We start from the raw sequence: 17,043 nt of genomic DNA, 5'->3' as shown, positions 1-17,043 counted from the left end.
ATTGCCGTAATTGCCTCTGGGGGAGGAAGGGCCATGAGAGAATAATTGCATTAGGCCCAGCCACAATGCAGCTCTGCTCTACATGCAGAACTTTAATTAATGAAACGACAAACACTGGTGGCACATAATTGGAAAGTCTATCAGGCCCACCGAGAGGGAGGGAGCAAAGGCCTGGTGAAAGAGCCGGCTGGAGCCAGGGATAGAATTGCTGGGGCGTGCTCCTGGCCTTGTCTTTTTCCACTTGTCTCTTTTGCTGTCTGCATATAAAAGAGTTTATTAGTCCAAAGCTGCCATTTATAACCTATATCTATTAGGGCGTGTAGAAGGATCAAAAGTTTTACTGTTACAGGCCCCAACGAGTGTTATTTCTCATAAATATTATTTAGCACTAGAGGCCCAATGCACAAAATTCGTGCACGGAGAGGGGGGCAGTCCTTCAGCCCTGCTTGCACCCTCTCACAATCCAGGATGCTTGCCTGCCAGCCTTCCTGATTGCCCCTAACCACTCTGCCTGCCTGATTGCCCCAACTGCTCACCTGCCTGCCTGATTGCCCCTAACTGCTCACCTGCCTGCCTGATCACCCCTAACCACCTCTGCCTCAACCCTGCCATCACAGTTTGTCCAGAAGGACATCTGGAATGATGTCCAGAAGGTTGTTTGGCTATCCTGTCTAATTAGCACTTTTATTATTATAGATAGTTGCCTTGCTCCAAGCTGTAAGGACCTTCTTGTCATAGAGATAGAAAAGTTTTAATTTTTACTCTTGATTATGGCAATTAACTAACACAGATGGCCACCAAAAAGGTGACTTACCAAAGTGTATATAGCAAACAGTTTTCTGTTAAGTCCTCTTCCGCGAAAACATGCATGTTGTGCATTGTATCTTACATAAAAGGGTGAAGTTTCTGTCTGTCTTTGTAATCATATGAGTGAATTGTCTGAGACCCCAGCCCAGTCTGGTTTGGTGCTCACAGAATAATAGAGGTGTTTTTTTTTTTTCTTTGCTCCATTGGTGGAGATTTCCTAGAAGTTTCAGGATATCTTCCTTTTAATTTTTCCTCAACACTCTGACTTTACTTATGTCTCTCACCTTTGCTTTCCCTCCATCCACCACCCACAACAGTAATTTGCTCCAGACTCACTTTACTCCAGTGTCTAGGACAGTGATGGGCAACCTTTTGAGCTTGGTGTGTCAAACTTCTCCAAAAAACTGAGCATAACTCAGGTAGTGTGTCACTTTGAGGAAAAAACATTATTTCGCAAATGTTTCATTCTCAGGAGCAGCAAATGTTTCATCCTCGGCATGCGGCCGCCTCAGCAGCCGCATGTCATCAAAAATGACTACGCGTGTCACGCGTGTCATAGGTTCGCCATCACTGGTCTAGGAGATCGTGCAACACCACCAGAACTACGATTCCCAGCATTCCTGGTGCTCCCCGAGCTCTGGGCTTCTGTTTCTGATCCAGGGGCTGCCACCAGAACTACGATTCCCAGAATTCCTGGATCCTCACCACACTCTTGTTTTCTGCTTCTGGTCCAGGGGCTGCAGAAACCAAAAGGACTGGGAACTCCAGCCCGCTCTCCCGCTCTGCTCTCCGGCCAGGCTTGGCGTCCCAGTGACCCAGGATGCCAAACCTTCCTGCCCACTCTCAGGCTGGCTCCGTGGCTCTGGCCAGCTCCGTGGCTCTGGCCAGCACGGCCATCTTTGTCACGTCAATTTGCATATTCCCTCCTTATTGGCTGTGGGCACAGCCATCTTTATTGTGAAGTGATGGTTAATTTGCATATTACTCTTTTATTAGATAGGATTTGTAAAGATTTCCCATATTTATGTGAATACTCTTGTTTTATGTATATATACACATACACACACATACACATATATGACTATTCATTGTTTGGCAGAGACAGTGGTTATAAATGGTTTAAAATCCACTATCTCCCTAGTTCCCCCAATATGAGGGCATTTCTGGGAGGAGGTCTTGTTAAAGAATAAATTCCGATTGAGCAGATAGGGCCTGAGAGCCAGAATTTCTAAGAAGCTCCCAGGTCATGCAGCTGGTCCCCAGACCACACTTTGAGCAACAAGGGTCTAGAAAACCTTCACAATACACCCAAAAGATTTAAGTGCCTATCACCACAATATGTCACATGTATACAGCAAAACAGATATGGTAGAAAGAACATAGAACACAGTGTGATATTCAGGTCTGCAGCATATGGACTTAGTGACCATGGGTTACTCACTCCACCTGTTGAAGCTTCAGTTTCCATATCTGAAAAATGGGTATGACAATACTTCTCTCTACTTATTGTGAGTATAAAATGAGACAGCATATATACAAGTGCCTAACACAGCTCTCTCCTATTCAATAAACATGTAATTATTTTATCCTATAGGCCACCCTGATAGAAATTGGTCTTATTAAGATCAAATTCCAAGGGTGTTTTTGTTCTAGGCACCGAACAGTGACCCAGGTCTACCTGGCATGGGTTTCTACACATAATGATATCAAAGGGATTCTTTAACCTAGGAAAATAGAAGTCGTTGAGAGGGACTGTAGCCTGTAATCTGCTCTGAGAACCACAGATAGTTGCTCTCTATTCATTTAGATACAAGTAACTCATAAGGGATATTCAGCAAGAATTGACATCAGTCCTTCAGTTCTTCTAATTAAGAAACTGGTGAGAGCCATCCACTGTGGGTCCAAGAGGAGAGTTCAGGTCCCGTTTGCATTCTCAGGTCATCGCTGCTCACCCAACCCAGGGATCTCTCACTCTCAGGGTTGTTCTCATTCTTTACCCAGAGGTGATGTGGCAGCCACATGCAGGCCTTCTGATGAGGGCCGTGTCCTCCCCTACAGGAAAAACACTCCTTCTACACCTTGGCAATGGTGGGCACATTTTAAGCCATTTTTTTAGTTATTAAGAATTGCCTCTTACTCCAAGTCCAAGATGAAAATGGGCTCCTCACTGAGAAGGCCAGGCTACTTCCTGCACTAAGTGGCCCCGTCTCCCCAGTGGTCTCAACTGAGGCTGCACTTTAGAATCACCTGGAGAGATTTGAAAAACTGCTGATGCCCAGGACCTGCCCAAGGCCAATTAAATCAGAATCTCTGGGGTGAAACCATAGTTGATGAGAACTCCAGCTCACATAGACACATTTTACCTTGCTTTCCACAATAACCATTTGTTATTACAGGATGTGAACAGGAATATATGGGGCAATGCTATTCTGTAGTTGTCCTAACTTTTAAGTGTTTATAGATTGTTTCTATCAAACATACAACCTCTATTACTTTAAACACAAAGACCAGAGAGCTTGTTTATAGTATACACTGCCTCTGGGCATGACTGTACTTAAACTTTCTTAGAAATATTAGTTATGTTTCCCTTTCATATGTCTAGGGAACAAATTCATAGAAACCTTTCAAAAATACATACCGAATACATATGATTGTGGCTTCCTTTTGGCAAAGTGGGCATTCTCATTCTGAAAGACAACCATTTTAAAAGGTCTTAATTTGCCGAGTTTTGTCTCACCTTTGCCTACCAGTGGTCACAGGTATTAAGTCATAGGGTCTTCAGTTAGCTAACACATGATATGGAACCCTTTAAATAAAATTATCAGTGTGTTCAGGGGAGAAATAAAAATCTATGATACCCACATCATTGAAAGAAGTTGAGTCACAAAATTACTAGCCCAAGGTCACAAAGTGAATTGGGGCCACAGACAAGAATATTTGGGTCCTCTTTAGGAAGTCCATTGACCTTGTTGCCCTTGATATCACCTCAGAGGAAGAATCTTGTGAATTTAGGATGATGACATCAATCTGAACAAAGTTCCAAAATGGCCCATTGATTGCCCCTGCCCAGCTCCTTGAACCTTAAGTAAAGGCCTTTGGGAGACAGGGAGCAAGATCAAGTACAGGGCATCCGGCTCACCTCACTGAGTCTCCACAACGTCCTTAGGATTGAAAGTTTCAGAAAGAGGCCCTGAAGTTTCTTTAACACCGTGTCCTCTGGCTCTTCTCTCCCTTGCAGCTCCGGATGTCCTGGCTCATCCAGGGAGTCTTGAGGGGAAACGTCTCCTTGGTGCTGGTGGAGAACAGAACCGGGAAGGAGCAGAGCAGGATGGTCTGGCACGTTGCCACAAATGAAGGCCTGAGCCTGTGGCAGTGGACGGTGCTGCCCCTCCTTGACGTGGCTGACAGGTGGGCCTCTTCCCATCCCCGTCACTCCCTTTCTCTCTATCAGCCAAAATGCAGAGGGGTCAAGCCTTCCCTCCCCCATCCTCTCTACCCAAAACACACATCCAGATGTGCATATACACGTGTACACACAAACGTGTGCAAACACACATGCACACACGCACACAAACACACACAAGCGTGCATACTTTCTGCAGGCTTACAGAGAGTACCAAGTTTCTCTGAGGGATGTCAGTGCTAATGAGCATTCACCTCCCACATCTCTGGCCTGGCCTGATTGGCTGCCTCCAATAAAATGGAACAACTTGTGTCACCCCCAAATAATAATCAAGCTTTATATGTATACAGCATTTTCTCTTACTTAATGCATTTTTTCTTACTTTCCCATTTGACTATTCCTTAATTAACAACAACAAAACCTGCCACGCAGGTAGGGCAGGCCTTACCATGTTCCCCACTCCTGCCCTTTTCACAAGGGAAGAAACTGAGAACCAAAGAGGTGAAGCAACAGCAAGTAGCACCAGAGTGAGGACCAGCGCTCAGATAGATCCCAGTCCAGTGCTTGGTGGGGTCAGGTCCCTGAGGCAGGTGGATGAGGTGGGTGACAAATTCTTCAGGAAACAGATTCCATCACTAATGACCTTTGTGACCTTGAACTTCTCTGGGTCTCAGTTTCTTCATCTGTAGACTGAGAGGGTTAGACTAGAAGATTGTTAATTTCCTTTGGCTCTGAAATGGAGCAGTAACTGCTGAGTTCAGCGGCCACTTGTCTTGCCGGGATGGCACCAGACTGCCACCTGCAGTCGGCCTGGAGCAAGCCGTGCTTGAGTACAGATGGCCTGGCACAGCCGCTCACAAGACACACTGGTGCGTCATGTTGAACCCCAGGTGGTTGGTGCTGATCTGTTCCAGACCAAAAAGGGGGTTGGGTTCTCTATAGAGGTGCCAGGTGAATAGATCTGGGAAGGTAAAGGCCATCTTTAATAGGCTAAGTAGCAAGCCCTACAATCCCAAGCAGCCTCTGCATTAAACTCCCACAATACATTTAACTTACCCTCCTGGTGGATCTACCATCAAAAAAATGAGAGCAAAGGGCTTAAGAAAAGGCAGAGGGTGATTTCAGGTGTTACACAGCTTTGTAAATATAAATTTGGGTCTCAAATTCTCTACCCAAACATCACAGAGTCTGCTATTCTCAGAGCTCGTACCTCAGGCTCTGCAGTCAGGGGAAGAAGCCATTGTCCTCACTCTGAGCATGGGCTTCCCACCCCTTCCATGCCTGTGGGTTAGACATCAAAGCCTTGGGACATCCCCAGGCTCAGTGTCCCCAGGACAAATGGGTTTAATTAAAGTGAAAGAAGGGGCAGTGTGGGCGCTCCCTCAGGACTGGGGGCTGTGTGCAGGGGGTGGAGATCAGGAGGGTGATGCCAGAGCTTTCCCTACTGGCGGATGCTAAATTAATTCAGATGAATCAAAGGGAGTTTTTTCTCCTCAACCCAGCAGCCCTCTCTCGTTCATAGCCACTCCAGGGGATTTACAGCAAGTAAGATGTTGACTCTGTTCACTCCCATGCACTAGAGTTCTGTTGGAAGGAGGCTGTTCTCAGCCTCCCTCCTCCCTGTTTAGGGCTATTTATCAGATTGACATTTCCAATATTGATGAGACCAAACTCTCCAGTGGGGATTCAGACAAAGGCCAGCTTGGTTTGATGATGTCTCATGACCGAATAAGTGTGAAATTACAGAACACACGAGTGCCCCTGTTCTCGGAGCCTGCGCACCACTGACATGCTTTGATGTGGGAAGCTCCCCCCGCACCCCAGCCCAGAGCTGGAGATGGTATAGGAAGCATCAAGACCCAGAGGCAGATAGAACTGCCGGAGGGTGAGGCACAGGGTTTCACTTGCTAAAATCCAACTAGACTGTAGATGTGACTGGCCCATAAAATGACAGAAGCACTGGGGATGAAAGATCATAGGCTTTAGAATCAGAAAATCCCAAGTTTAAAAACTGGCTCAGCCACTTACTAATTGTGTGACCTCAGCCAATTACTGAATCTCTCTGCACCTCAATGTTTACATCTATAAAATGAGTATGATAGCATGGGGTTATTATGATAACACTAGAGGCCTGGTGCACGAAATTTGTGTGGGGGGTGGGGGGAGTCCCTCGGCCTGTACCCACTCCAATCTGGGACCCTTTGAGAGATGTCTCACTGCCTCTTGCAATCCGGGACCGCTGGCTCCTAACAGCTCACCTGCCTGCCTGCCTGATCACTCCTAACCACCTGCCTGCCTGATCACCCCTAACCACCTCTGCCTGCCTGATCACCCCTAACTTCTCCCCTGCTGGCCTGATCGCCCCTAACTGCCTCTGCCTCGCCCCGCACCTGGGACTCAGGATTCCCTCCCTCTGGCTGGCCGCAGGCACCCAAGACCCGGGCCAGCTTCACAGCCACAGGGGACCATGGGCAGGTGGCTTCTCCCGGGCTGCAGCCGCAGGTGCTGGCACCCAGGACTGTGGGGTGGGCGGCTTGTCCCTCTCCTGGGCCACAGACGCAGCCACTGGCACCTGGGACTGTGGGGCAGGCGGCTTGTCCCTCTCCTGGGCTGCAGCCTGGCTGGTTCCCATTCCTCTCTTGTGAGCTCATTTGTGCCTGGCTGGTCCCCATTCCTCTCTCCCCAGTGTTGAGTGTCTGAGCTGTTATGGCATGATGGCATGATGACCATTTGCATATTAGCTCTTTATTATATAGAATCATAGGATTATTATGAGACTAAGTAAAATGACTATCAAAAGCATATATATATATATATTAGATATCAATGAATTTTATTCCCCATGCCGTGCATTCTCATCCCTAAGTTATGTAGCCTCAGATAATTTATTGAATAAATAGCACATATCACAACCACTGATCTTTCAAGTCAAGTCATGTTCTATAAAAGAGCAATAATAGCATCTATCTCCTAGGGGCTTGGAGAAGGAAAGCGCATGGGGAACTGCCTGCCCAGAACTAAATGCTTAGTAATAGATAGTAATAATCATCTCCCCACCTAATGCCTCAGAAGAGGCTGGGATGCCCAATTTAGCAATAATAACCAACCCTAAGATGGAATGAGGGTTCTTATGAATTTGTTGTCATCAGTGTTCTGTAGACTCCTTATAAGGGTAAGTCTCTGATGGAGGAGAACCAAGAGGCACAGTCTTCCCTCTTTCTCCCAGAAAGAGTGAGCTATAGCTGCCCAGATTGCCAGAAACTGAAAATGGGAGGAGGGAGAAGGTAGAGGAAGGAAATAAATAAGGGAATGAGAAAAAGAAAATAGATCAAAGACAAAGACCAACAACTCCCTTCCTCCTGACCTGGGGTAGGCGTTTGCACCTTGCACCACCTGTCCACAGGCAGGTCTTGGCTCCAGCTCATCAGCACTCAATTCCTGGACAGCTCTCCAACCATGGAATCCTCCTTAGAGACTGCCTGGAACCTGTGCCTTCTTTGTGTCTGGTCACTGCTCTGTTGAGATCTCCTTATATGAAAGACTTGGGTCTTACTGGTGTGTCCCAGTCCTTATGAGCTGGCAGATCTAGAGCTGAGCACTTGAGAGCAGAGAGCTACCCTCAGATTGCTGCCCCACACAGTAGTCCTTCTGCAATGACTCAAAGAATATGCCAGAGATACATGAAGGCTGATGACAGGGAGACATTGATCCATAGAATGATATTTCTTCCGTCCATTACCAAACAGGCAAAGTGATAGAAATATTGTCATAGTCTGTCATTCTAATAAAATGATATTAACTGTACAACCATACTGTAAAGGGTGACAAGAAAATCTCCCAGAGCAGTGCCCGGTGTGTCTGAGCAGTGGCAACATCCCTGGAATACAGATATGAACTCTCAAGGTTGTTTTGAAGGATAGCACCAATTTAAATATTGGCTTGATGTGCGCTTAACAGTTATTGCATTGCTTTACATCCACCTCGTGTCACTAGTTTTCTTCATTTTCTCCCCACTTCATCTTCTCCCCTTCCATTCAATTTCCACTCTCTCTGCTGGAATTAATTCTTTTCTTTTCTCAAATGGAAGAAAGACACGTTCTCTCCCCTTATTCTAAAAGTCAGTCTTTTGCAGGGACATACTTCAACTTTTCCTCTTTATAATCGCACATCTTACTAAATGAAACACAATGTTCCCACACCATCCTAAACTTCAACATGTCTACAGAGCAGAGGCAGATGCTAAATTTAGCTCATTACAAGGTGGATTTGGAACCACCATGGATCAAGTCATGTCCCAGGAACCACTGCAGTCAGGCAGCCAAATAGAAAGCACATCACTCATCGCATGTGTGGGCTGCACTATCGTTATGAAGGCTTTTAGTTGTGCACTACATACAGAGCCTAACAAGAAAAAGCATCCCATCCCGAGATATTTAGATTTCCTATTCCCTTTGCATCTTTTGCCCTAAATGACAAGTGGTGTGTTTCACAAATGCATCTTTCAAATGGGATCACTGAAACGCAGTTACATCTTTATGTGCTGAGACAAGAGACTCCACAAGCCAAGATTTTTCTCCTGGTCCAATCTTGTTTCTCATCCACAGAATCCCCGTTTTATCAGGTGTTCTCAGTAGCAATACTTGCCCTTTGTGTGACATCTTTCTGTGATGAGAAAGGCATTAGGGGGCATTTTCATGACAACATATTCCTGCCTGAGTAAGGAGATAGTAAATCCCAGTGAATGGAAATCCAGGCATGTCCAATGAACCTCGGTTTGCAGGTCTAGACACACCTCTGAAGAAGTTGGGTTTAAGTCACATTTTTGTAAATTGAATCACAGCTTTCTCATGGAGCCACAGGAAGAGCTCTAAGTAGTGGTGATTAGAGTTGGCATTTGTTGAGTACTTACTGCCTGCCAGTCACTGTAACGGGTACTTGACATGCATTATCTCATTTCATCCTTAAACCCACCCCACTGGGGTAGATACTATAATTAATCCCCTTTTTCATAAGAGGAATCTGAGGTCTAGAGAGGTGAAGTAATTTTCCCTTCACCTGTAGGCTAGTCTGCTTCCTATGAACTCGCCTGAGAAAATGAGTGGCCAGTGCTTGGCATGTAGTAGAAATCTTGATAAATGGTAGCCATTGTTGTTAACAAAACATTTGGTTTGGGATTATTTTAGGCCACACCTCTTATTCATTCTGAGTTATACTTCTCCTTTGCTTCATCCACCCCCTGAAATCCATCATCTTAATTCCCCACCACCAGCTCCTACCCAAGACCACTCGCCGCCAGCCCCCCTGGCCTACCTGCTTTCTCTAACACCTCCAGCCGGGCAACCCAGGAGGAGGAGAATGCTCCCCTGTTCCTTCCAGGGCACAGGGCCCACTCACCACAGGCCTTTCAAGTCAGCATCTAGCATGCCTTTGATTATCTCTGCCACAAAACGATGCATGGTGCTGGTAGACATTTTTTATTTGCAAATATATTAATGTGCCATGTCAGACAGAGGCACAGAAGTAAAATACATTTAGTTGTATACTTAGCGAATCACCCTTTGTAGAGAATAAAGTTCACTTCCATAAGGACTCACACGGAAAATCCAGGCCATTCAGTGGCTGCACTATCCCCAGGAGAAGCCGGCCAAAGGGCAGGCCCTGCGTGTGGTCTCCACCGCCTGCCTCCCCTTTCCCACACATTTCCAGGTGTAGCTGCTTTGCCTTCACCTCCCCGCCTCATCCTTCCCCAGGGAGGAGAGATGCCATAGGAGTGGATGTCACACTGGGCAACACCCCCCACACACACACATCTGTCACAGCAGCTCCTGAACCTGTCCCCACCAACAGACCTCTCTTCCAGGTGCTTTCCTCCTTCACCATGTGAGGTGCCCACCCTGCCCCCCACCTCTGGGAAGTTAGGGCAGATGTCATCTCCCATTTCCAGGAGAGGATACTGAGGCGCAGAAGGGTTAAGTCTAGGGCCTGCAGGTAATTAAACATAGAGGCTCCCCCTTAGGGGTCCTTCTTCCACCTTCTTTCACTTCACCAGAAAGTAGCCTGTGAAGATGCTCAAGTGTGAAATGGTACTAACCTCCACAATCACCCAGGCACTACATATGGATTTATCCAGCCAGCACTCACTGTCGCACTTGGTGCCCAGACAAGCAGCACAGCCCCAGCCCTCCAGGACTGTCTGAGGCGGCAGCGGGTGGGAGGGGGCTGGCGATTTTGCATGGAAAGATTTTTATGAATCATCACTTCAGCTCACTTTCCATTGACTAGAACTCAATCACATGGTTATAGGGATGCTGGACTGCTAGGGATGCTGGATAATGTAGTCTAGTTGTGTGCCCAGAAGAAATGAAAATGGGTTTGATTGATGGGGAGCGGGGGGGGTGGGGAATGATATGTTGTGTCATGAAATAAGCCAGTGTATACAGTCCCCATCTCTGGATATGTGTCAGAGTGTCACTTGAGAATACTGATTCCTTATTTAGCTACTCAGCATTGATCAGTCTTGTGTTCTGGGCCCCATACACAAATATTCCAATTCAGTAGATCACATACTAGGCCCAGGAACAAATATATATATATATATAATTCCCTAGGTGGCTTTGATGTCTAACCACATTTGGAAGTCACTGGCATAGAATGTCAAATTCAGCTATCTTGTGGGCAAGACGGGGTTAAGTAACTGGAGAAGTGCCATTAGCTGTCACATTGTCAGCAAACATATATTTATCCCCCAACAAGTGCAGAAATAGAAAGGGGTATATGACCCAGCTCCTTGCTGGGTCACAGGGCCTGCACGCTGAGGAATACACAAAGCATGTGCATGGAGAGGCAAACAGTAACACAAGGACCCTTTGTGCAGGGCCCCACTGAGCATGGCCAGGTTCAAGGACACAGTGACCTCCATGTCTCAGGGGAGCTGTCGTGAAGAAAATGGGATGAGGATAAGATGGAACTCGAGGAAAACTTAAGTCTTAGGGAAATGTAAAAGGGACAGGGCATTCCAAAGAAGGCCACCAGGATGAGCTGAGAATCCTGAGCAGTCTCCTCGAGAGAGGGTGATGTGGACATTGTGCTCTGGGCTGTGGGGATAGAGCCACTGAGCCGAGAGATGGGCTGGAGATAGGAAACCAGAGCCTGGAGACTGTTGGAGGCTTTTGGGAGGGACCAAATGTGAAATGATTTGAGTCTCAAAATGGAGGTCAGAAAGCGGGGAGAGGAGCTGGAGAAGAAGAGGTCCTTGTAGCCCGAACAGCCTTGGGTCGGCCCTCTGAGGAGGAGGAAGCTGGGGCTGGTGGCTCAGCAATGCAGTGTGCAATAAGGCGTTGATGTATACAAATCAAACATTCATAACTCTGGAAGGATCTGGCCTTGTTTCTTTCTCAGAAAATATCCCAGATCATTGGAGCAAGGAGTAGTTAGCAATTCTGAGCTTTAAATCCTATTTCTCACACTGATTTACTGTGACGTTTGGGACAAGTTGTTACTTTTGATTGCTAAGTTTCCACAATCAAGAGTGCAAAGCAGTGAGACAGATCCGGCCTATGAGCCTGGTTTAAGACTTAGTCGCTCAAAATGGCAATAAGGGAGGGAACCCCTTTAGAATAATGGGATGTTCAGATCTGCTCAAGATTTTCCTGGTAAAATCCACAGCTTAGTTTACAAGTCAACAGAGGCATATATTTTTCATATGTTTTTGTGACAGTCCATTTTATAAGGCTTTGCTGATATTTGAAGCAAAGCAGAATCCAGTGCTTTACATGCTGTTTTCTAAGAACCTCACTGATGCTCATGGTTTCCATCCTCACCACCATGCAGATAACTCATAGTCTTTATGTCTACCTGAGTCCCAACCCAGGTTTCCAGCTGCCTGATTGGCATCCACCCACACCTTGGACATAGCCCCACAACCACACCTGCTCCTGAGGGATTCTTCTGCCCATTGTTGTACATTTGCCTAGGCATCCAGTTCTTCCAAGTCTTTCTTGACTTCTCTCACACTGCCCAGATTCAATATTTTCCCAGGTTATATAGGTTGTAGCTCTATGAGGGAAGGTCTGAAAGGGACATTAGAAATCCCCTCATCAGTGAATAATGGGAATTACAAATCTGTCCACACTCCTCAAGGTCAGGATCCTTGATATGAATCTCTGTACTTCCAGCTATAAACACAGTGGCTGGTTCATAAAATAATCTTTGCTTGAAGGCATGTGGGGAGATACGTAACTTAAATTTCCACCTGGAGAAACAGAGATTTCTAATGAAATGTAATATAAGACAGGAACAATGAACTGGAATCTCCCATGTTAAAGAAGGATGGATGTCCACTGTAGAAATACCTACCTGACAGATTTTTTTTAAACCAAGGTGGCACTGACCAAGTTTCAGTGACTTGCCCAGGATCCCCAAGTATATAGCCCAATCTTCACTCCACTCTCCCTTTCACTCCACACTTCATCAGAGAAGGCTGCTAATTCACCCACATGAGATGCTTTTGTTAGGGGAGAAAAGATCCCTTTCCCTGTGTCTTTTCACCTTGGGAGGTGCCACCATCTCCAGCACCATCTCAGCCCTCCATGCCACCAGCCAGCACTACAGCAGAAAGGGCCGTGTTGGAAATGTCTGTGTGTCCGAGAAAGGTGCAGCGGCCATCCCAGTCTCTGAGAAAAGTAGATGCAGGTGCTTTCCAGCTCTGGATACCCTCCAGGTCCCCAATTGCTCCAAGGGGCTTATTGTACTTCACCAATGTCACGGAGTTCATGAGACTAAATGAAATGAAAGCATTGGGGTAGTTCTGCAAGGGATAGTGAGAGAAGTTGCCTGGGATGAGAGACCTGCTACTGTCTCCTGGTTCCAGGCAAGTCAGATGATGCTCCCCTGAGGTTCCTGCTCTTCTTTGCTGGCCTTCCAGACCATCTAGCTTCAGAACATCCCTCCCCCACCAAGTACATTCCTTCTCTTTCCTCGGGGCACTTGACACATTCTCACTGCTCTTGGTGTCATTAAGCCCAGAGGGGAAACCAAGTCAGGAGATGGTAAATTACTTCTGAGAGTGGGAGAGATCCTTGAATGTCCAGCCACCCCACCCCTGGGCAGGAGCCAAAGACTCCTCGAGTCAGGGCTCCACTGTGTGACCATTAGAACCACCTGGAGCCCATTGTGTTCATTAGGTCCCAGCCAGTGCTGGTCTCAGGAACCCCAAGCTGGCCATCAGCCCCTCCTTTTTGATGGTAACTGAAGTCATTTACACAGACAATAGGGCGGACTCGGCAGGGCTTTTTCATCACATACATTATTCTAATAGAAATGCATACTGCGACCCAAGCTTTGTGACGGTCCATTTTAGAATACTTTGCCGAGCAAATCAATTGTGCAGTGAGCCATTGGAGAAGGTGCTTTTCCTCAGCAGAATGTGCCGGCTCTCTCGAAACAGCCAGAGCCCAGCCAGGCCTCAGCTGCGAGAGGGGTGCTGGGCACTCCCTCCTTCCGAGCCCATGGTGGTTGACAGAGGAATCTGAGACATGGGGCCCATCTGTCAAATGCCTTTTACCCACTCGGGCCATTCTGTCCTGTCCTCTCTCCAAATAATTCCTATTCCCTCAGTCCACATTCAGACACACCTTTTTGTCAGCTACTTAAGATCATGAAGTGAACTTAATTAGCTTTGTCAGCCCCTAAGGCTGGCCGGGTGGCAAATAAGGCGTTACATTCACTGTCCATTAGTGGTCTGTGATCTAAACTAGATTGAGCATTTTTCGAGCTGTGCATGAGCAGCATCAGCACTTTCTACACAGAGATCGCCCGGAATCTGGGAGACGCCCAATTCCAAGGCCACCCCTCAGGCTCGCCCACTGCCCTAATGGCCACCTTCCAGAATCCCCTGGGGCCAACTTTCAGCAGGCCTCTTTGTAAAGCTGAGCAGCCAGGAGTCAGGGCCGCATTCTTTATGAAAAGCCAGGCTCCAACCAGGCTCTCCAGCCAGATCTGTTTTAGCAACAAGTTCCAAACTCCACCAGTTGGGAAAAAAAGAGAAAAGGCAACAACAGCCCATTCAATTAAAAGTGTCTTCTTTGGAGAAACCAAAGAGTGGAGCAGTTGTGAACCACTGAAGGGCAGGGAGTGACATCTGCAATGCTGAGGGCTAGAAAGAGGGAGCTCAGCTGCCACCATCTTAAGAAGCGCAGATCAGAGAGGGAGCTGGAGGAGCCGAAGAGCTGCCTCTTCCCTTCTCCCTGCCCAGCCGCCCATGGAGAGGGAGGGCACGGCTTTTCTGGACATGGGGGCTTGGTTCCCTTCCCCCACACAGAGCTAAGGCTTTGGGGAAGGGGCAGCAGAGTAACCTGTATGTTCATTACACCACCTGGCCCCTGCGATCCTGACAGGAACTGACCTGGCTTTCCCTCAAACCCAGAGCAGCTCACCTGGTACCTGCTAGAACTTTCCCTCAGACCCGGAGCACTCCGCCCAGTGCATGCTAGAACTTCCTCTTCACCCCAGAGGAGTCCACAGGGCACATGCCAGAACTGAGGCCTGAGGCCATGGCCCACTCTGGAGAGTAGCCTGGTATCTGCATTGGGGTGAGGGGGGCAGGGGTGGGGCGGAGGGGTTGGTCAACAGAAAAGAGTGGTTGGGCCAGGACAACTGTGAGAGCCTTGAGGAAGCCTCACCCACCTCCATCAGGAAAAGGCTAAGCAGAGCCAGGAGCAATCTCTTCTTCACCTGAGGTTCAGGTAAAGACCCACAACCAGCTACCATGCAAAGTAGAGTAGCCTGAATCTGGTGGCCCCAGTGGCCGCCTCTTGGCCAGTGGCCCCCACAAAAAAGAAACTCCTAGATAGTTCTGCTGTCTCCTTCCTGCCCCATCTCCTACCATCCCCAGACCCCATTCCCAAACTGCCTCTGTTTCACCCCTGCCCTCCCCACACCCTTTGGCCCACCTGTCCCTTCCCTGTAGCCTCTGGAATCTGGAGCTTGTAGGGAAGGGTTGGCTTCCTAGGTAGACAGAGGCAGCATCGCGTGTTTACAGCTGATGCGACATCTGATTGAGTCTTCCCTGATTATTGTGAGTGTTCCTGACTCAAAATATGTGCAATTCCAAGTGTCAGTCAAACTCTTTTAAACAGCAGCTGTCACCGCGTTGCCTTACAGAGCACTTAGAAACTCTTCTATTTAGAAACCATCCCGGTCCCAGCCTGCATCATGTCGTCCATGCTAAGAGTCCCAGTGGCTGGTTGAGAACTTTGCAGCTCTAATCTCTCAATAATAAAGCAGGTAGGAGGGGAGATGTTCAGTTTCTCCAGAAGGGCCCATTTAGGGGAAAACATGAGTTTTTGTCCCCCTCCCCCCATGCTTGATAGGCACACATATATAATTTACTGGCTCAGGAACCCCAGGCCTATAGGGGTGGCACACCCATGATGCAGCTCAGCATTGAAATCAGTGCCCAGCATGGCCCTTGGCCTATGGATGTCAGATTAGGAGATGACCTAATCAGAAAGGGGAGACTCAGGAAGGTGGCTGTGGGCCCCTTACCCATGGTTGTGTAGGAGCATCAGGCAGCTCTGCCTACTGTGTCCTGGGACACCGAGGCTCAGGCCAGGAACTCAACTATGGACCACGTGCCCCATGGAGATCTGGGGAACTAGAGTTGTTAATCTTGCCAAGACTCAGAGAAGCCACTGAAGGTGTGTGATACACACATGCCTCTCACCATCTCCACCTCCTTCCACACCTCTCACACCCGAGCCAGAGGGGCCCTGACTTGCTCTGACACATCCCTCACTCCAGTTCCTCTACTGGGAATGCCCTCTCCTCACTGCCCTCCACCCCCACACCCACACCTTTGAGTCCTTTTCTTTTTTCAACACCAACTTAAATACCACCTCCCCTGAGAAATGCTCCCCACCTCCCCAGCCTGGTGGATTTCCTCCTTTCTCTGAACTCTTAGAGGATTTTATCCACACCTCATGTGGCATTTACCTCCCTCTACCTATTCTACACTGATGTATGTATACACTCTTCATCTCCCCACTAGACAGTAAGCAACTTGAATGCAGTATTCCTGTCGGATTTCTCTTAGAATTCCCCATAGGCCTGTGTCCTATGTTTCCTCTGCCCTCTCTGTCCCGCTGTCTCCAACCCATCAGTCTCCCATTCCTGCCAACACTCTGGTTTTCTGCTCTTGCTACCCCTGGCTGCCAATCTATTGTCTGGGTTCCTTCTCTCTCTCCTTTGTACTGACAGCTTTATTGAGCTATAGGTGTGCATGTTGATGACTTTTAGCAAATGTACAGTTGTACAAAGAGCACCACAATCCAATGTTAGAATAGTTTCATCACCCCAGAAAGAACCCTGGGCTGGTTTTCAGTCAATACTGTCCTGACTCCCAGCCATAGGCAACCATTGATCTGCTTTCTGTCTATAGATTTGCCTATTCTAGACATCTATATATATAAAAGCCTAAGCGACCGTCGCAACTGAAACAACCAAACAGACGACTGAACAGGCTGCGTGGGGTGACCAGGCCAGCAGGGGGGGGGGGGGGGGGGCAGTTAGGGGTGATCAGGCAGGCAGGCAGGTGAGCAATTAGGAGCCAGTGGTCCCGGATTGTGAGAGGGATGTCCAACTGCCCGTTTAAGGCCCGATCCCAGAGGATTGGGCCTTAAACCGGCAGTTGAACATTCCCTGAGGGGTCCCTGATTGGAGAGGGTGCAGGCTGGGCTGAGGGACCCCCACCAGTGCACGAATTTCATGCACCGGGCCTCTAGTCTATATAATAAAAGCCTAAGTAACCCTTATGGTGGAATGACCAGAATGACTGG

General features: G+C 47.8%; 1 protein-coding gene across 1 annotated transcript in view; it reads left to right on the top strand.

Moving 5' to 3' along the window:
- The window catches only part of ALK (ALK receptor tyrosine kinase), a 591,773-nt gene that overhangs the window by 505,792 nt on the left and 68,938 nt on the right, over positions 1-17,043 (top strand). Inside the window, exon 9 of the mRNA XM_008162272.3 lies at positions 4,046-4,215. Within this exon, the coding sequence (XP_008160494.2) occupies positions 4,046-4,215 (170 nt within the window). The remainder of the gene's footprint in view (positions 1-4,045; positions 4,216-17,043) is intronic.

This window comes from Eptesicus fuscus, chromosome 16 (assembly GCF_027574615.1).
Source record: "Eptesicus fuscus isolate TK198812 chromosome 16, DD_ASM_mEF_20220401, whole genome shotgun sequence".
Lineage (NCBI taxonomy): Eukaryota > Metazoa > Chordata > Mammalia > Chiroptera > Vespertilionidae > Eptesicus > Eptesicus fuscus.
This window is presented reverse-complemented; position numbering and strand designations above follow the sequence as displayed.